We start from the raw sequence: 21374 nt of genomic DNA, 5'->3' as shown, positions 1-21374 counted from the left end.
CACCTACTACGGGTCGTCTGCATTTTCCTTCTGACGGAAAAAAGAACGTTTGAGGTTACTGCTGTAACCATCATTGGAGAAATGCGAAAGTATTGTCGCCTCTTCGTTTCTATTTGCCACTTTTTACCTCTCTTTGCTTCACTCGTGGCCTCTCTTTGCTTGTCTTGTCCCTTCTCCTCACATTTACTCGATTAAGCACCGATTTAAATTCATACAATTTCTCAATTACGAAAATTATTTGTCTAATGTAATCATGTTTCATCACTTGCCCATTTAGAGTTTTCATAGTCTTTGTTTTCACAATGCTTGGTTTTAAAATTTGGCTCCATGCTGTGGCTCGGCCCACACTTCTGGTTTTTAAATTTTGGCGCCACACATTGCCCTGGCTCCGCCCACTTTTGGGACATTTTTGGCTCTAATTATTAAACTAATATCTCTATCGACATAATTTTTTTTGCGCAGCATCCTCAAATCAACCTTTTTCGATTACAACCATTCGTCTGTCGTTACAGAAAATAAGTTCCTCACAAGTGCGGCGGACACGTTTTGCGGACATGACCTTGTCTACATAGCCTAGTGATATTTTCGCTTTAATAAATATTTTGCAATCCGAAACGCGTCATCATGCGTGGAATTAAACTTACTAAATAGGACACAACATAGCCAGTAATTCTGGACAAAAGTATTTTAGACCGGGCAACCGTTTATAAAAGCAGCTGTTTCATTTAATGTAAGATTTTCTATAACAATCACTATATCCGCAGGTAGCCCGACGTAAGTCTTGTATTTTTTCTTTGCTATTCAAGTTTTGGCTATTGTCAAAAGCGCTTTCTATTTTTTGCTATGGCAGTCCTAATTGTTCGATACGATCGCTGGAAACACTTTGAGAAATATTTTGCGATATATCAAAATTATGGACCATTACTTTTATATTTCTATAAGTGCTTCAAAATTTTCCAGATTTCAAAATTTTTGGCTGAGAAAGCTGCACTTGCATGTGTCGAATGATTTCACATCATAACTAATTATTTAACTGAAATATTTTCTCCAAAAATTGTGTCAAGCGGTATTTATACCCACGTTCCTTGCGCTGCGAGCCAGACGCATTACCGTCTAGGGCACACAAGGCACGTTAACACGGTACAGAAACGAGAGGGGTATGTATGTATGTCGTGTGGTCTTTCTCGTGAAGAGGTTTCTTGCGACTATATTCTAATGATTATGTGTGTAATACAAGAGGACCACAGACTTCTATCATGCCATACCCTTAAGACGGTGCATAAGGGCGCGTTCACACTTGTCCAAAAATCCGGCGAGCGAATCCGCTTCGCTCGCCGGGAAAACTAGGACTTGTACCAATGTGTAGACACCAAAAATCCGGCGAGCAAAGCGGATTGGCTCGCCGGGAAAACTAGCACCTGTTCTCATGTGCAGACACCCGGGCGAGGCGGAACCACCGCGCCGCTGCTGTTTCTCGCTTTTCCACACACTTCACGGCCACCACGTCACCGCTCGCGGCGTACACAGATATGGTTAGAAAAGAGCATAAATCGATGCTGTCAGTGTAGCATAACAGTATGCACACTTACGTATGTAAACGCAGGCACATTTCCATTTTTAGTTGTGCGTAAGCAGACTCGCAACGAAACGCCAAGCCTAGTGGCGCCATCTGGTTCTCAGGTTGGCGCCCCTCTTAAGCCTAATATCGGCATAACCGTCACTCTATATAAACAATAATGCAAATTTATCACTTATACGTTTGCTTATAGGTTAGGTGAGACCAAGCGATGGACCGGTGTCCGATTTATGGCCAGTGAACGCGCTGAAAAAAGCCGCAACAACGACGAGTTCATTCCGAGGCGAGGGGTCGTGCGTCGAAGAGCGCCGCCATGTTTGTCGCGGCGGCGGCGGCGAACGCGAAAAATTCGGGTCCAGCCCGATCGCCCTCGCTGCGCCGCTTTCCGCCTCGCTCGGCATCAAAGCGGCCGAATCCTCTTCGCTCGCCGGATTTTTGAACCAGTGTGAGAGGGCCCTTAGTGTTCTCTAAATATTTTTCTGCTCGTTGGACTGGTGTCACTAGGTGCCTGACGTCAGCCGTCATATATCATGAGTAATTGGAATAAGTTAAGTGTAAGGAAAAAATCAGCGGTGGTTTAGCTCTGCTATATCTAGTATACATAGTGAAAGCGGCTAGGAGCCTGTCCTCTTCCTTTCCACATCCTGTCGGCACCACGTGGCGGTTCACGCTTCGCGCTCCTCTGGACTCTACGCCGCTCTCTTGGTTCATTGCACCCTCTTTTTAAGGCTCCCGGCTTGCCTTATACCAAGAAACGACTTCGGGATCTGCCGAGTCCACTTCCCGAAGCGTACGTTGCTGTCGCAACGGGCAAGGCTTCTCTTCTTCCAAGGCTTGCAACTGACGGCCGAGCGCATCGCCTCCCGTGTTCATTAAACCCCATGCGCATGCGCACTAAGGCACCTAGTAGTAGTGGCGTCAACGCGCAACGGGGAGGGGGCGAAACGGCGAAGTCGGCGGCTGCGGCGCAGTTGTGACGGCACGCGCGGCGCACCTGTGGAGAAGCTAGAGCTCGCGTTGTAGGAGCAGATGGCCAACAGGGGCGAAATCGTTCCGGCTAGTGCAGTGCAGCTTTCGCTGCCAAAGAGTTCGGGTCAAGATGAGAATCGAATCCGGCAGCGGGTATCCGAGATGACGTGCCAGGATAACGCAAAATTTAGAGTGATGACGTCACGCCCGAGCTGAGTCACAATCGTTGCCACGTGCAGACAAGAAGAAGGACTGAAAGAGACTGCCGGCAGAAAATTGCTTGCGCCAATGCGACGACGCTGGATTGAGCAACAGATATCGGAGGTCCAGACGAAATCCCAGCGATGTCGTCACCGGTTGACCTCAATGTCATGGCAGTATTCCCGAGTACTTTCACGAACATTTTGAGCAACTATCCGTCGTACAGCGTTCCGGGGACATATGAGCCTTCAATCGCATGCTTTCTGAGACTGCATCATCCCTTCAGGTGCAGTTGATGTGTCCACCGAGTTGTCGAGATGCGATAGCTACTGCGCCCTTTCCTTTCCAAAAACCTTTCCTTTCCTCAAAACACATGCTTTCGCATTCCTCCACGTAAGTAGACTTAAGCGTCCTCAGAATTTGCTCTATGTGAGGTACAGCTGCAGCTTAGAGGTGGGCTTTAGCTCTGTAATTCATCCCCGTGCGCCGCCTTCTTCGCGAAGCAAAACACACCAAACGAGCACCTTCCCCAACCCCGCGATATATGCCCGCGTATACCCTACAGCCTACTACCCTTCCTGTAAACTATGTGGCCAACATGCCACCCTATCCCGCATACCCTGGGCTTGCCCTCGGGAGTTACCTCCTCGAGGTTTATAATAATAATAATAATTGGGGTTTGCAGCTCTCAAATCCAGACCAGTGGGAAGCCGCATTGCTCAGTTTTACTTCGGACGCACAGATCGGGGTTGAGAAAACAGAAGTAGAAGTCGCCGAACGCTTCGGGTTCATGGCCACGTGATGGGGCTATACCACACACTATCTGCTACTTTTGTAGATGGAAATAATGTTTATCCTCTTCCTCCGAGAGCGCGGGTCCAACCGTCGGGGCTCCATAATACGTGGCTCTGAAATACAACCTTTGTCCGCAAAGATCCGAGACTGAGTTTATTAAAAATACGTTTAACATTGAAATAGTTTGCGCAGCACCCCTTAGAAGCAGTCTCCCTTGCAGTCTATACACAGCTTCCAACGCTTCCTGAGGTCTAGGAAACAGTTGAAAAACGCTTCTTTTGGCAGGGCTGTCAGCTCCTTTGTCGTGGCGTCTTGAATGCCCTCAGCGCTCTCCATCCAGCGACCTTTTAGGGCTCTCTTCAGACAAGGAAACAGGAAAAAAACGCATGGGGAGGAGTCAGGCAAGTAAGGCGGATGGGGAAGTACAGTAATGCTGTGCTTTTCGAGAAATTTCGTCACGCTGAGAGCAGTGTGCGGCCTTGCGTTGTCATGGATTAGGCTCCATTGTCCAGATGCCCATAAGTCAGGGCGACGGCGTAGCAGTGCATCACGCATGTGTTGGAGCACGCGGATATAAAACTCCTGATTCACCGTCTGCCTTTGTGGGACGAACTCGTGGTGTGTGACACCTCTGGCCTAAAAGAAACTATCATATCGTCTTTCTCGGCTCCGGAGAGCTTGTAGACCGCCGTTCGGCACTCCGCCTCTTTGTTTGAGGATCGTAACGAAAACACCATATTTCGTCTTCAGTAATGATGCTGTCGACGAATGCACCACCGTTCTCTGCCTCGAAGAGAAAATCAGCGCTCACTGATGCCCGCGCGTCTTTGTTGTCCTGTGTGAGGCTGCGCGGCACAAGTCTGGCATTCAGCTTTCGTCTCCCCAAGTTTTCAGGAAAACTTTGGTGGCATGGTGTCTTAATATTGTCGGGAGCATCTAATAGCATGCGGAATGTAATGGTGCGGTCTTTATGTACGATTTCCTTGATCCGAGCCACGTTGTTTTCATTCTGTGAGGTTGAAGAGCACCCCTGCCTTGTGTCGGCTTCCACCGGCGTTCTCCTGAAACGGACCTCTTGAGCCACTCGAAAACTCGCGCCCGCGATAATTTCTTGTTGTCGTAATCGTCACGACGGAACTCATACGTCAATGTGGCTGTCTTGCCAAGCTTCAAATTGAATTTTATGTTTGCACGCTGTTTGAGGCGGACGTTCATCTCTCCACATTCACTCGCAGTAGAATGCGCTGACCACTAGTCACAACGTATTTTTCTACATGCACTCTAATCTAGCAGCTGCCACAGCAATTAACATAAATAGCTCAGGTAAGCCCGAAAAGATGGCGCTAAACCTACGTGCCAACATTTCTTTTGGCGATTCATTTCTAGAGAAGAAAATAAATCAGTCTCGAAACTTTACGGACAAAGGTTATAATATTGACCACTTGGAGATCTTAACGTGCACTGGCATCGCACAGCAAATGGGAACCTTTTCCGTTTTGCTTGCATCGAAACGTGGCCGCGGCGAGAAAGCGAATGGGATCTACGCTCGTACTCTCGGATGTGGAGGTGACGTCTTCCAAACGACGCTACGATGAGGTAATGGACGCCGGTATTGAATATTATTTCCGAGTATTGAACGCGGATGTGAAGTGCAAATAGGAAAGAAAAATCGCCGCCATATCAAACGAGTTTGTTGCACCTTAAAAAAAGCGACAAAGTCTCCTAATTGAGTGAACTGTGCCTTGGTCACCTGACTGCGCGCCTTTTGAAAAGGTGGCCGTCAACCGCTCGGCATTGTTAGTGAAGATTGTTTGTTTTAATGAGATATTTATTCCAGCAACCCTTATATTGTTTTGTTTACTCTATGACTTTGACACTGCGGCCTTACAAGAGACGAAGTGAAATTGAAGCTTTCACCGAGTATATCAATGGTGCAACCGTTTATGGCACGATAAAACCACAATAAGGTATATTGTTGAGCTAGTTGGTGCATGATCACTTAAAACCGGCAGCAGAGAACCAGACACAAGGAAGAAACACAAGCTTCGTCCACGTCTGTGTGTTTCTTCCTTGTGACTGCTTCGTCTGTTCTCTCGGTTTTAAACGATAAAACGAATGCTTATGTCATGCTGCAGGAAAAGCTGCTGGGTACACCTTGGTAATTGGACAGGATCTGGAAGTTGCTGAGGCTCTCACTATGTGCACTGCCTATCGGGGTTTGCATATAACTCTATTTTCCAGGCCCACAAGTGGCGAAATATCTCTATTTTTGAACCAACAAATGAAGATGCAAGAAGAATACTTTACTTACTGCATACGTTTGAAAATTTTGGGTTGGTCTCGCCATAACAAATCAAGCAAACAAGAATTTACAGATACTAGTACGATTGCACAAATGTCGTAATAAATGGTCTAGGTCTGGGTGATATACCGGAGAGAGTGACCTATCCTCAAATTGTTGCGTATATTGACTAGCTAGACAGTAGAAATGGCGATACACTTCAAGAGAAAGAGTCCGAAAGGTGTGTTCGGCGCTCGTCCTCTTTACCTTATATACTTTTGTCAAACTGTTTCGAAATGCTGCCGTTAAATTGGTAGAGCGATTTTCAGGCTACTTGTCATGTCTTTTTAGATCGTGTTCATGTATAATTGTATCTGTTACGTTTTTAGAGATCATGATGAGAGTGCTTTGTCCTTTAGTGACCATTCTCTAGTGCCTGCCGCTCTTGTGAAAAGAAAAGAGGAGACAGCAGATTTTAGCCGCGGCGTCTGGAAACTAAATGGTCAGATGTTCAACCACTAGGTTCTTACAGATATTGTGCATGATGAAAGAGGAGTGATACAAAATAGGGAACGAAAAAAATGCAGAGTCAAATGGGAACAGTTCAGAAGTCTTGAAAATAAATGCAAGAACGATAGCAGGTGAGGTTTCAAACTAAATAATGTGTCAGAGCGAGGTGGAAAAATGTTTCAGAGCACTACTGCGAAAGGAATTCTCTCCGTGGTATGCAGCGAGCACAGGCGTACCATTAAATGCCAACTGTAAACGACGAATAAGGAAATTTTCAGGGTGCGCTTAGAACCACTATGAAGAGGGCTGTTAGTGTTGAAAAAAGGCATGCTTATTCAAATCTTAACAATGTACACGAATTTATTGGATGGGGATTAGCGATGACGCAGAAATTATGACCGCTGCCTGTGACGGTTACAGAAAGCTCTTTTCAGGCCAGAGGGCTGACATGTTTAACTCTAAGATGGCCTCTTTTCATTATTACAATAGAAGCTCAGAAAAACAACCCTCTTGCATTTTATTACTTTAAAATAAGTCGTAAAGGTTGTTAACAATTTAAAATATGGAAAGTCGGAAGGCCCTGACGGTCTCGCTGTATCAATTTACAAAATGTTTAACCATGAAGCACGCCGATTTCTACAGCGGATCTTTAAAATAAAATATGATCACAACATGATGTTCTCTTTTTTATGCTCGCTCTCGACACTGGTACCAAAAAGTGCAGATGATATAATGCTGAAAAAAAAATCTCCGCCTAGTGTCCAATAAGCTTAGAAATGCAGATAATAAAATAATAATTAATGTACTAGCTACGAGGTGGCAAATCGTGCTCAAAGATGTTGTTGATCCTCATCAGAACTGTGGCGAATAGGTTGATCAAATGCAAAGTATATATATATTATCCAGTAGTGTATGTGGATTATGTTATTATATGGCTGAGTGATGTGATTGTAGAATGGAGCTAAAAATGGCATTTGGTCTCGTTCTACGTGAACTTTATTTTGCGATGCTAGAGCACGTGTTCGTTCGATTGGTTCATTTAGGGGGCGTGCTCGTGCCGTGGCATATTTGTGTGATGCGTTGTCAAATGTGTTACTAACGTCGAGGCCGAGAATGGTCCGTGAGGCCGTTGACTGAGAATAAGACTCTTATTTGATTCGTGCAAGCCGCCCCTGCTCTCTCTCTCAGTGAGCTTAAAGCGCGGAGACGGTGGCGCGTCTTACTCGATGAGAAGGCCGAGCGGCCTCTTTTAATGCCGGTGCACTTTGCGTCGCTTACAGAAATATACTGGGGGGGAAGCAGTGCTAGCGCATCTACTTCGCACCTGATTAATTGCGGAAATCGGGTGCATATTTTTTCGATGCTGGTTGTATCAACTGCTTGTCACCTCACTGATAAAATGTCTGATTCTCTGAGTAAAATTCTCAAAGCAACCCGATTGTATGTATGCAATTCTCAGTGGAGTATCCAACTAGTGTTACAAGAAAACTGGTTACAGAGCCATTGTTTAAGTACTCTTGCCTTTTCCTGAGCGCCGGTCATTACACTCTTGACCGGCGCTAACTGTATTAAAGCATGTAAAACATTCAAATTCCTCCACAGCCTAGAGTGAAAACACTCGTCTTTAAAGCGGGGGTTTCGCAGTAAACGCATGGATAACAGAAAACGAAATATTTTTAACTAAGTGATGTCAAATGCCTGATATGTAGAAAGCCCGACGCTGTTGCAGATTACAGGGATGTGGTTTCATTTGTGAAGTTGTGTACAGAAATTTGTAGAAAAACTGCCTTTAGATAACCATGGAGCTCGGTTTCTTCGGGCGAAATTTGTAATGGTGTTCCGCATGACTTCCTAGAGCTGTTTGGTTTACTTAGCATGTCGAACGCTGAATCGCTGTTCGTCGTACTGTTACTGATGTCTGAGATATTCGCAAATATGTTGGTGATGCTGTTCGCCAAATGTTTTTTAGACTCAGTCATGTGTACCTGAGTGTTTAGGCGTAATGCAGTAAGTGACAACTTCATCGATTTTTCGAGAGACCAGTTGCCTGTAAACAGGCTCTTCTACAGTTATTTCAGGCAATAGTTTCTTAAGGGAAATTAACACAGTAATGAACTAAAAATCTGCCGTCCAGTAGATAGCACGCCTGCCTCCCAGCCACTGAGACAGAGGTTTCCTTCCCACCACTGCCAAGAAATTTGGTTTCATTCACCTCTTGCCTCGAACGGTTGCAGCTCTACGTTTCTCACTTAGGTTGAACTCCTGCACATTTAGGGATGATTAGGTGGAACGGTGGGCCTGTAGAGTAAGTCTCGAAATTGAATAGTGCTTATGGTTACGCACTACCTCTCCGAAAGAAGCAACTTTACAAATGGACAAAAATCGCTTAAGGCGCAGCATTTACAACTTCCAACCGATTGGTTTCACGACTCTGCCTCATCTTTAATAATGAAACCACCGCATGAATGACGCCGAAACATCATTCTTATCTTGAAGTCTCTGCACGTTTCATACAAACCAATTCATTTTCGAATATTGCTCACGTATTCTTGCTGGCCTTAAACTTTACGGTTTTTTTTCAATACACCAAGCACGTATACTGAGTTGCTATGTTGTACAAGAAACTCAATAGCAGCTTCAGGTGATAAGCAGTTCCCCGCCGAGGAAACTTTTTACAAGAACCTGGCCTCTAGCATTCCCAGCGTGGTACGGGATAGGGAGCTGCGATTATCGCTACCCTATGCCTTACACCTAAGTCTTGCACCTGTTCTCCTCTTGAGGGCGTGAGAGAACCAGGCTAAGCAAGTTCGATTCCGCTTTCCTTTATTTCTTAGGGAATGCATTGGACCCGTGGACATTGTGTGGGACAGATCCGGATTCACTGCGATCAAGAAGGAAGACCGTGCAAGGTGAACCGCCTTTAATGGGCTTGCTGGGGCGGAAAGAGAGTGTTTTGTGGGGGCAGCACTGAGCATTTTTGTTCATTTGGCGAAAAACACCACGCCTCAATTATGTGTACAGTGAAGACAGTAATTTTTGCATTGTTTCTGCCGCGCGTATTTAGAGCGTGCTGAAGTTTTTTAGCAGCAAACAAAAGCATCCATCCTCTTCAGGTCCAATGCACTCCATGGACGACGCGTTTTAATAGAACGACCAAGTGCGGCCTTAATGAGGGTTCGCTTTTGTGGGTGCATAGAATATTTCACACTTGCCTTCAGCTCGCACTGCAGACTCTAGACAATATATCAGTGGAATGAATGATTATCCAGCGAAGTTTCTTCAGCAGAAAAATAGTAGCGAAAATGTCTCTCGTCTTGAATTAGTGACAGGCATGGTAAACACAAGATATTCACTGAACAGAATTGTTAAAATAAGGGGCTGAATAAGGAACAATATTTATGTGCTTACGCCGTGTAGAAAACTTTTATCCGTCTGTTTTTTTGAAGTGAAGCTTTTACTCCCAGTTCATGGGTCGAGTGGCGGCGAATGTAGTGCAGCCGTAAGAATTCGAGTAGAAATCGAGTAAGGCGGCAAAGGCAGGAGGGGTGGAGGGCGTCCTAGCTCTCATTAGCCGCAAGGCGCGTAGTTACTTTATGGTGGACTGCCCAATATAGGCTCAGGTAGGACAGAGTTGTAAGCAAGGAGAGGAAAAACTCATGAGATCAGGACCTCACACAAAAAGCATATTACCACGAAAGAGCTTTTATAAAGGTCCATATTTGCGCCCTCGCGGTCCCGCATTCAACTGCGACCAAACCCACGAGGAGGATCACTGGCTGTGCACTCAGGTGCTAAGCAGGAGGCTATCGCTGAAGACAGCTCTTTCAATCTATTACAATATCAGTTCCAAAAACAAATGGTAAATACTTCAAAAGCGCCCCCATAAGAATATAAAAAAGTTCCGGCCGCGTAAACGTGAGGTGCACTAAACTTGCGTCATGCTGGTTGTTTGAATGTCAATTAGAGGTAGTTTTCCAGCGCTGCTTTGATGGGCCAGTTAGGGGCTGATTGGCTACCGTGAAGGAATTCTCTAAAGGAATAATAAAAGCGGTGCAGATGGTAATATAAGAAGATGAGAAACGATCAAGCGAGTGAGCAAGCGGCTCCTGCTCCAGCTGTGTGCGTCATGCTTCGAATCTAAAGGAAAATGGAAACATACGTACCGCAATTAACGACGATAAATATCCTTACTCAGCTGCGCTGTCCATGCACAGTAGCAGTAATAGTATAAAGGCACTTTATTCCGGCGCAATATTTAGGCGCCTAATATGTCGACGGCTTGCTGCACGATCAATATCGATTGGTCTTCGCCTTCAGCCCTTAAGCAAGCCGCTCCAGCCAGGTCCGGACGGGTGGGGAAGAGGTCGACAAGAAATTCGACTGCAGAGCAGTCAGAAAGAGAATAAACAGAGGAAGTAGTCGACACAAGGGACATGACCGTGGAGACATCAATGGTCGTGACGGAATTGGTACAGATAAAGCCGCGTAGGCGTGACAAGACTGTTGAAATGTACCTGTTGTATAGCGTGAGCCTCGCGCACAGAAAGACTAGGATATGGGTCAAGGTAAAGCTTGCGATCGATGCATAGATCACTGTAATACTCTTGTTGGTGGCATCAATGGACAGTTGCGACCCTACCTCTGATTGTCTAGGCCAGGGGATGAGCTCTGGCTGGATAAGTCTGATCGACAAGCTGATTATCGAAGTCATTGCCCTCAAGCCCCAGTACCCAGGAATCCAACAGATGGAAACAAGTCAAGGCTGCAGTGAACCAAGTGCGGCCTCGAGTTCCTCAGAGAAATCAGGCGGGAGTTCTTTAGACTGAATGGTACGAATGGCCACCTCGGGATTAGTGTAGATTCAAAAATGAGGCGCAGGTGAGTGAAAATGAAAAGGCAGAATGGCACGAATTTTGGATAGAACATCAAGCCACACAATTACTGGCGCGTGTAGGACCGAACACTAGTTTGAGTTTAAGGGGTAGAAAGAAGAGGACGAAACAGGGCCTGGTTCCAGCAGCCTCTGGATGCCAAGTAAGAGGCATCCGTACACGTCACTTCATGAGTACCGAGAGCGAAACTATGACGGGTGGCAGCATTCTATCGACGGCCAGCATGCAGTACAAGAGACATATAGTAGAAATGAGGTGAGAAGTCTGTGCCATGGGGAGAGTAGGAAGAGCGGACGTCTTCATAGGGCAAACTGTTGCCGGGTTGAGAAGCCATTGCCCATGAGCTGTACTCGAGAGGCGCTCCACTTGTGAGTCCTGGTGAAGTGAAATGAGAGTGCGAAGAGAATGGAAGCTACAATTGGCATAAAACTTATTGGTAAAGGTGGTGTTGAGGCGGCTAAGAGCACTCTTGTAGATTCCGTGGAAAGCCATGCTAAGATCGCTCAGCTTGCTGTGGTTTAATGCGACATATAATATAAAGTGAAGAAATTTGTTAAGCGCCAGTGAACGAGTAGCATGAAGCGCAGCGCGAAGAGGCCAGAAGACCGCCTCCCGACGCGTCCGAACAGGTTGGTGACTGAATGACCGGTAGGAACAGGCGTACAAAGGGCTCACGCCTTGTTCGCAGCATGCCAAATACGCTGCAATGAGAGACTTTGGAGACTAGGGTGCCTGTTAAGAGAGATCAGTTAGTTGTCAGCTCGTTGATAGGGATGGCGCGTTAGTAGAAGTTCGGGCTTGTGTGTTGATCCGGTGTTCCCGGGTTCGAACCCGACCGCGGCGGCTGCGTTTTTATGAAGGAAAATTTAAACGCTGAGGCGTCCGTGTGCTGTGCGATGTCAGTGCACATTAAAGAACCCCAGGTGGCCGAAATTATTCCGGAGCCCTCCTCTACGGCACCTCTTTCTTCCTTTCTTCTTTCGCTCCTTCCTTTGTCCCTTCCCTTATGGCGCGGTTCAGGTGTCTGCCGATATATGAGACAGATACTGCGCCATTTCTTTTCCCCAAAAACCAATTATTATTATTATTATTATGTGGTAGCGGAATAAAAACTGCCTGGGCAAGAAAGGAAAACATTTATGTCCAGGCCCTGTTATCAAGTGCCTCGCATATGACCAGAAGACCTGTAGAAGCACCATAGTGTGATGTCATTAGCAAAAAAGAAATGATCAAAATCGACAATAGCTGACATCTAAACAGCGAGGCGATCAATGACAATAATAAAAGGGGGGAGGTGAAAGAAGTTCGCTCTGGGAAGGGTACCCTGGGTGGGATGATGAGGCATAGAAGTGGTCTAATACCCAGAAACATGCCTCGCTGTTACAAAGGAACGCTCGCAGGGTACATAGTGGAATCTAGAAAGAGGTGTTGTTATGAGTGACCGAGACGGGAGTGCCGTCGACTGTGTTCTTGGCTTCATGATGACAACTACCGCAGGTGAAGAGTGCTGAAGAATGAGAAACAGTTCATGGGAAGACTCTTCAAGGTGAAAGCCAAGAGGTTGTCAGGAAGTGAGTTAGCCGCTTCCAAATGCCGACCAAGCGTAGTAAGCACCATATGTTAACTTGCCGAAACAAGAAGTGAGAAAAATTTGCCGGTGATTTAAGCGCAGGTGGATTTCCAGCTTTATGAAGGAGGGACAAGAGTGAGAGAGTTCAGGACGAAAGGACAGAACCTTCCTCTCAAGCGGTGTTTGAGAGGGTGAGAAGGGTTGTTTTGCATTCTGGACAAGGTTGCCGAGATTAAATATGGGTTGGCATCCTCACCAGGACCAGACCGAGTGTCACTATCGATAAACACAGCCTCAAGCTCGTGGTAAGTTAAAGGGTCGTCGAGGTCGCTGTCTTTCTACTCTTTCAGGTCCAGGTTAGGAAGACGATGAAGTGGCTCTAGAGCAGAACACCATCCCTTCGCCTCTTCAGTTTTTTCCTCTTGTACGACATTATAATGAAAGCACTGTTTCTTTTTTGGTGACGGTGATGGAAATGGGCGCTGTTGAACTTCAGTCCGGTCGGTCAGCCGCTGCCGCCCAGAGGAAACGTCTTGGTCCCCCGAATGACGCAAGCAGCCAGGCCACCGTGGTGTTCTCGGCCACCAGTGGTGACTCTTCGGCTGACGACGGCTTCATCAGAGTCGTAAGCAAGAAGGCCAAACGGAGACTGCGCAAAGGTCGTCGTCGAGTACGTCCACGGTCACTACGGAGCGAGAATCATCTGCACATACCGTCCTATTTGTGCCAGAGACTCCCAACGACAATCTCAACCACATCAATAGGCAAGCCACCTTTGCGTTCCTGGAGGCCCGCGTCCAGGGAGCAATTAAAGATCTGAGGGTGAACCGTTTTAGGAATGTCGTCGCCATTTATGTCACGGACCGGAACGCGCTTGAAACATTTGAGCAACATCAGAACGCTCGCCGGCATCAGCTTTCGTCCCCATGTCCTTCTAGGCAGTGGCACTACAGCAGGCGTCATTTACGACGACGACGTAGCCATCCGTGACTCTGATCGGCCCATTTTGATTGAACCAGCTACCGACGGTGTAGCCATACTGCAAGCTCAGCATCTTGGAAGGACAAAGTGCATCAAGTTGACCTTCCAAGGGGACTGCATTCCAACGTACGTGAAGGTTGGGCACTTTCGGCATGCATTTAGGCCTTTCGTCCCGAAGCCTTTACAGTGCCGGAAATGCATGAATATAGGACACGTGAGTAGTGTGTGCAATTTCCCCGTCGTGTGCTTACGGTGTACTCAGCCACACAGCGGCGATTCTTCCCGGGAAACAGTCCTTACGTGTGCAAATTGCCGCGGCCCTCATGACGCTGCCTCTAAAGAGTGTCCTCGCCTGAAAAGGGAAAGGGCGATACTCAAACAAATGACTAGAGACGATTCCACACACAGAGAAGCGGCCGCTATTTTGTGACGACGTCGTTGCCCTCGTCACAGACTTACTAAAAGTGTAGCGAGCATTGGAAAGGATCGTCCAAGAATTTCCGCAACTTGTCCTCCCCCTCCGCATACTACTTTAAAGATTGGGAGCAATACGATTGGCAAGGCACAAATGGCTGTCGCAGACGGGCCTTGGCCATCCCTGCCGGAGCTACACACACCCGCAGTGACCAAACATTTATTGCGTACTCAGAGTCCCGAGCCCATTGCTAATCAAGCTTAAGTCACACCTCCGGTCCAAGACCGGGACCGGCAAGTGACTTGGCCATCACTCCCGAAGCACTCCACATCCTCAATGATAGAACAGTAACCGCGCACCCAGTGTGTTGAGCCTACTGCTGGTCGGGTAGTACGTCAAAAACCAGACCAGGTCGCACAAGAACACGTGATTGCAATGCTGAAGCCAATCTTTATTGCCTTGCGTGTGCTGCTTTCCAGCATGAACATACCAACTGCACAGAATGCACTGCAGATGCTGGATTTGTTGAATCCAGTGCTTGCAGCTGTCCAATAGCTGGCACAACAAATCCCTCAGCCTCATCCTTCCGAGAAGAAGTCCGATGCTTACGTTGTCATCAACATTATCAGCCTAAACGGCAAGCAGCCTTTCTTGACACTGAAACGTGTGCGCTGCCTTGTGATGGAGGGCCCTCGATCTGTTACACTCAGGTCGCAGTCGTCAGCAGCCCTCAAGGTGTGCAGGCTACAGCTGCGGCGGGCTATGACTTACAGTGCTTGAGTCATTACCTTTTGCGCTTGATACGGACCGCATTTTTCTACTTCTTATTCTTTTGTGCCCCCCTCATCACTCTCCGCCAGTGCAGGGTAGCCAACCGGAACATTTTACTGGATAACCTCCCTGCCTTTCCTCTACCACTTTTCTCTCTCTCTCTCGGTTCCACGGTAAAAAAAGAGAAGAGGAGCAGATAAAGATCGGGAAGGGTTGCGAATTATTTGTGAGAGTACTTTATGGTCAGAGGTTTGGAAAGTGTCAGAGCAGGGTGGCCAGTGGTAACCAGTAGAGGTCAGAAAAGGCCTCGCGTTGATTTCTGAAGCGCGCAATCGAGACCTCTGATTGATGCAACCCATGGAGGTCACTCGTGAGAGGCACAATGTGCCCCAATATCGTCTTGAAGCTAAGAAAGGGAGGTCTTAAGTTGAAGGTTATGAGATTGCAGTCTTGCTGTGACGAGAAGCACCTTGCGACGCTTCCACAGCTGGATAAGTTGAGGGTAAGGGCAGAATTAGGATACGCAGCCTTTCTTCGTGTCATCAGAGCATGAGGTCGCTGGCAAAAGGACTTGAGTACACTCCCCATAGGACGTGAAGGAGGTGGATGAGCTAAGCCAGGAAATGTGGAGCGCTGGGAGGAGGTTGTGGGACGGCAGCGGTGTTGAAAAGGGTTATATGAGCCTGTTGACGTATGGCATGGTCTAGTAGGCCGCAACGAAGCGTAAGCGGGCAACCCATTAAGTATAGGGGGCATTAAATTAACCGCAGATTACTAAAGCCGTGCGAGAGAATATCACCTTTTCGCGCACATAATGCGTGCACTGCCCTCCCAGGCACCCTTACAGCGTGCGGGGTACCGGTCCCGATCTAAGAGGAGATGCCCACGACTTAGCTTGGCAAGCTAAGCCAGAAACCAAAAACCAAGTGGGAAGAGTGGTAGTCGTTTGGTGTACAGGTTTTGCCGGTCGCCAGTCAGGGAATGTTTTGTTTGTGAACCTTTGTTTCCAACCCAAACGTCATATAGCAAAAAGACGTTACAGAGAAATTTACAATCACTCGCACGAGTACATACAAAGCATTATAGAATATAACAAACTTGTGAAAAAAAACACTCGAAAAAGACTACTATAAACAAAAACATTTCACTTAAAATGTGCTAACACAGGAGAGATACAAACAAAAAAAGACAATTCGTTCACTGTGCACGGTAACAGTTAAACTTAGGGGACTACAATGAAGCTGTCGCGCAGGCTGGCTCAAGCTGCCTCGCTGGTGCTTGGCTGGGCGAGTGGTTTTGACCTAAGACTCGAGTGGGCGCGCTCCTCTGAAGCTTTAACAGCTGCTCTGGCTGACGGACAGCGGTCAACGCCCTTCATATATAGGCGAGCTGCGCTACTGTTCGTTCTTCGCGCCAAGGCACGCGCGCACATACACGCAGTAATAACCATAAATTACTTCTCACTCTCGCGCCGGACACGCCTCTCCAATGGTCAGATGCAGAGATCGGCTTATGAAAAATTCGACTTCCTTCTTGCGATACGCTGGCGGCGGCACGCGAGCGAAATGGAGAGAGCATCACTCAGCATGACCAAGGCAACGCACTCTCCTTTGGCAGAGCAGCTTTTTCTGAAAAACTTCTCGATTTTTCGTTGCCGCGCGGGCATGTCTCTTTTGGTGCCGCGCCGGCGAATGAAGTGGAGAGCGCAGCAAATCACACAAGGTTAGGCGATCTGCGGGGTTTCCTTCTTCAGCGTTCAGAAATCTCCATGGCCCACGCTGGCAAGATTGCTTCCGCGCCACACCGGTCGTTCTTAATATGCGCCAAATTTTGTGACACTGCTCCTCTCTTTAAGATTATTGCACAGCAATGTTATAAAAAACACATAATTTGCGCGCACATGTTGCGCTCAGAAGATCGAGTGACAAAAGCCAAGGTGAATACATCAATGTAATGACGTTTCCAGATAGGTAACAATCGGCAAATAAAAAAATGCAATCCGAAACACGTCACAATTCGGCACATCACAGTAACGCAATATTCCAAACAGGGAGTACTTAAACACAAAGTACACCTGCTCCTATACTTCTACGTTCGGCTTACGGAGTGCACTCGGAGCAAACTCTCGAGATTTTGGAAACGCTTGCGGCTCGCTTTTTAGTGCGACTCGAGGTCTTCTTCCTATCGAACGTTCTGCTCGTTTTCCTCTATCTACAGAGGTTTCTCGTCCGAACGCGGTTGTCGCTCCACTTCCTTCCGGAATTCCCATCTAGACGTCGATTCTTTCGGTTCACGAGGCCAGCGCATGCACAGCGAAAGTAAGTAACGCCAGTGCGTGTAAGGTGGCTACAATTCTCGGGTCCTCTTTCTTGGTACTCGCTTTTCGTGTTGCGCCTTCACCACCAGACTGATTTTCTCCTGAACGCTGCGCTCTTTCATTCGAGCTTTCTTCTCACTTTTCTGCGAAGTTCGTGAAGCTCGCTTACAGCCGACTCAGTTGTTTTTCGCTTTGTTCTCTTGGCTTCGGGTCTCTTCCTGACCTTTCTCCTCAGTGTGTGCTGCTCGACTTCTCCTGCATCGGAAGTGCGCGTTTCGCTTCTTTTTATCTTTACTTTATCCTGCATTCTTCGGTGCAAAACCCGGTTCTTCCTTACTTGCATCATTTAAGATATGGTTTCGCAATAACGTCAATAGTTCAGCCCCTTTCCATATTTCATGAGCTGAACTTTCTTCCTTCCGAAATTTTCTTTGTCCTTTTCTTTTTTCGGACCTTCGGTCGTGCACCGTTCTCGAAGCATTGCGTTCTAGTCATCAGAGCATTTTCCTCACATCCCGATATTTCCTCCTCAATTCCTTCAGTCGGTTGGTCACTTCCAGTGCATTCGTAAAGCGCTTTTCCTCTGCCTGCTCCTTTCCTTCCACTGAAAATTCACCATCACCAGGAAAGACGTCCTCTTTGCTCGAGGGTGCACCAGGAACAGGTACCGGTTTATCTCTTGTTGTGCTCTCCACAGGTTCACTGACGTCGGAGCTTTCGCACTCTTTGCCATTTGACCACTCTTTCTGGCAGTCAGCATTGCAACTTTCAGAAATGCTACACTCAGACTTCTTGATGGTGGTACAACCTTCTTCTTCGCCTTCTGACTGCTTCCTAAAGGAACACTCTGACTGAAGCGTCAGGATGCTGTTTTCCTCAGTGCCTGCTACCTCGGTAGTAGCTACACTTTCACTCTCCCGGGAAAGCAACGCTCCAGTCTGCTCTTCACTCTATGCAATCTCAGCAGCAGGAACTGGCTGTTGAACAACCAAACTCTGGCCTGTGGAGATAGCTACAACCTCTTCTGTGGTTACTGAGAATCAGGCTCGTTATATATGCACATGTTCTTGCCAGGAGCTAAGAGATTAGACTCGATGTTCAGAGCGTCCGTCGCCGTCTCAAGTGCAGACCTTTCGCCTAGCGACCTCACTTCCGTATTGGGAGTTATGGCCTCGTCAACCACATCGCTGGCCTATATTTCTAGGTGGTGCGGCGATCTCGCGCCCTTGATTTTACCCAGGATGAGGTCATACATCGGGCACTCCATGAAAAGCACTGTGACTTCTCAGGTGAAGCACGGAGTGTTCATATGCAGTCCGGCTTCATGTGACAGTTGAGCTCAACCATTCAAGAAATACACAGGGCTCATCTCTCCAGCAAGTTCTTTATCGATAACCACTTCACTTTTGATGAAAACACTGGTGCCTCCTGTGCTTCTCAGAACGGAAACCGACTTTCGGCTAATTTTTCCGGTGATAACCGGCAATCCCTCTGCTAGAGACCGTGGTATGACGCACGTAACTGTGCATAACACTGTATCTTCTCCAAGGACGACAGCTCTACAGTGTCGGCACTAACGTCTTCCTCCTCGCTGTTGTACGATGAGGGAGAGGGATGTGATAATTGTAGCAATGGCTTGTCATATTTTGGGCTCAGCGCTAATTTCTGTCCCTTATCTCCACACTGGAAACAAAGCGCGATTGTCTTGCTCACTAAGTTGCTGCTGGAGTCCGAGGCGTAATGACCACCCTGTGTGCGCCGGCGGCATTCCGGCGGGGCCCTGACACTCTTCCGGTCTTGTTCTTTTTTTCCCTAAAGCTACGAGCTGAAGCTAACTCTTATTTCTGTACTCATCATCCCTCAGAAGGGGAAACTGTTTCCCTCGCTGAAATTCTCTTTCTGCCTTTACTTCGAATTTCATCGCCTCCTTTTGGGCACTTTTACTTTCCTCACCACCATAACGGCCTCTCTACGCTTTGTTCTGCGCCTCTCGCGTTATCTTGGTGGCTACTCGAGCCATTTCTCTTTCTCTCTTGGCGGCTCTCTAGCCTTATCTGTTTGCCTCTTCTCGTTTTCTTTCCGTTCTCTCTCTCTTTTTTCAATTTCCTGGTTCACACAATCCGCAATCTCGCTTTCTTCCGAACCCACCTGATGACCCAACATTACCATATCGCTTAGATCTATTTAGCAGTCCCATCTGTTCTAGCCTAATCAAATCTCAACTTAGGGAACCGTATCCAACCGGCTTAAGGCGGCATCTCACAATATCGCTCTGTTGCTAGCACTTGTTTACGACCACTTCGTAAACTCCTTCCAACTATGTCACCGTTCTCAGCGCTGGAAAAGCACCAAACGTCGTGTGGCGGAGGCCTATATATGGCACTTTTTGGCGCACTTCTTGTGTGCATTCCCAGACACCCTTAGAGCATGTGGGGGTAGTGGCCTCGGTCTCAGAGAAGATGCCCTCGACTGAGTGTGGCAAGCTGAGCCAGAAACCAACTTTTATGCGACAAGGTTGGGGGGGGGGGGGTGGTTGTTTGGTGCTCCATATTTCGCCGGTTGCTACCTAGAGAATGCTTCGGAGTCAAAGGCTCAGAAACCAAACAAACATTATACAACAAAGAGACAATAAAGAGGAACTTAGAATCACTCTAAGGACCACGCCAAAAGTTATTTACGCTACAACTAGCGCAAAGTAGCACTGTAGAGAGATCACAATACACAAAAAGCTTTCTGCCTAAAGGGCAATAACGAAAGAGGGAGACGAACAAAAAAACGCACAATCTGTTCCCCTGGTACTGCGACAGTCTGACGACCAGAGTACGAGGACGGAGCCGTCCTGCAGTTTGGCGCACGCTGGCTAGCTGGCCCGTGTCTGGGCGAGTGGCGTTGACCCGGGAGTCGAGCTGGCGGGCTTCATTGAAGCTTTAACAGCGGCTCGGGCGGACTGACGCAGGTCAACGCCCTTTATATATAGGCGCGCTCCGCGTCTGTTCTTCGCACCAAGGCAGGCGTGCACGTACACACCGTATCAACTATACAAATTTCCTTCTCATTCTCGCGCCGGGCGTGCCTCTACGTTGGTGAGGCGTGGAGGCCGGCTACGAGAATATTCGAGTGCTTTCTTGCGTTGTGCTTCCGCCGGCACGCGAGCCAAGTGGAGAGGGCATCACTCAGCACGCTCAAGGATACGCCTTCTCCATCGGTATTGAGTAGTATTTTCTCCAACCTTCTCGATATTTGGACGACGTGTGCGGACATGTTCCCATTGGCGCCGCGCCGACGAGGGAAGTGGAGAGGGCAGCAACACACACAAGATGAGCTCTCCGGGGTTTCTTTATATTCGCCGGATTTTGTGACGCCGGGAAAGGTGGCAAAGAATTAATCCAAGGCCTTTGAATATTCAGAGTGGGTGAGGGTTGTGGATGATAAAAAAAGCTATGCTGAGGCTAGATTCAAGAAGTCAATTTAAAATCAAAATAATTTAAAAGGATCCCCTATCCCGATCACACCCGCCCTCCGCATCCTTGGCCTCCACTTGCAGGATTTTGGACAAAATGAACATACCCTTAAAAGACTGAAGGCCTCCACGCAATCCGTGTTGCACCTTCTACGCCGAGAGTCCTCCCTCAACAAGGGTTTAGACGAAGCGAACAACATGAAAGTAGTGCACGCATTTACGCTTAGCCACCTTCTATACGCAACCCCATATCTCAAATTGAACCACAGGGAAACCGAACGCGTGAACGCAATGATCCGCCTTGCGACTAAGGCAGCCCTAAGCCTACCTCGTAGCACTAGCACAACCAAACTTCTTGCACTAGGCATGCATAACACCATTCAGGAACTAGTTGACGCGCACCTTCAGACACAGTACCTTAGACTTGCCACGAGCGCCACTGGCCACCATATACTCTCTTCCCTTCGCATCAACATACCCGCTAACCAGTCAACCCTTAAAGCCATCCCTCGACACATCCATACACTTCTCGTTGTGAAACCTCTTCCTCGAAACGTAGCCATCCCTCGCCGCGTAGCTCGTGCTAATGCCCTCCTTAAGTATTATGGGCAAGCCTACCATGCCGTTTGGGGAGAG

The 21374-nt window shown here is 47.7% G+C and overlaps 1 protein-coding gene across 2 annotated transcripts in view; it reads left to right on the top strand.

Annotated features, from left to right (window-relative positions):
- LOC144097439 (putative thiopurine S-methyltransferase) overlaps positions 1-21374 on the top strand; it is a 60931-nt gene that overhangs the window by 30823 nt on the left and 8734 nt on the right. The window contains exon 5 of one of the 2 annotated variants that reach the window (XM_077630155.1): positions 9167-9241. The exons of the other annotated variant lie outside the window; for it this stretch is intronic. Within the exon in view, the coding sequence (XP_077486281.1) occupies positions 9167-9241 (75 nt within the window). The remainder of the gene's footprint in view (positions 1-9166; positions 9242-21374) is intronic. 2 annotated transcript variants of the gene reach the window in all.

Source organism: Amblyomma americanum, chromosome 7 (genome assembly GCF_052857255.1).
Source record: "Amblyomma americanum isolate KBUSLIRL-KWMA chromosome 7, ASM5285725v1, whole genome shotgun sequence".
In the NCBI taxonomy this organism is placed as follows: Eukaryota; Metazoa; Arthropoda; class Arachnida; order Ixodida; family Ixodidae; genus Amblyomma; species Amblyomma americanum.
The sequence above is the reverse complement of the archived record's forward strand: the minus strand, read 5'-3'. Positions and strand labels throughout refer to the sequence as shown.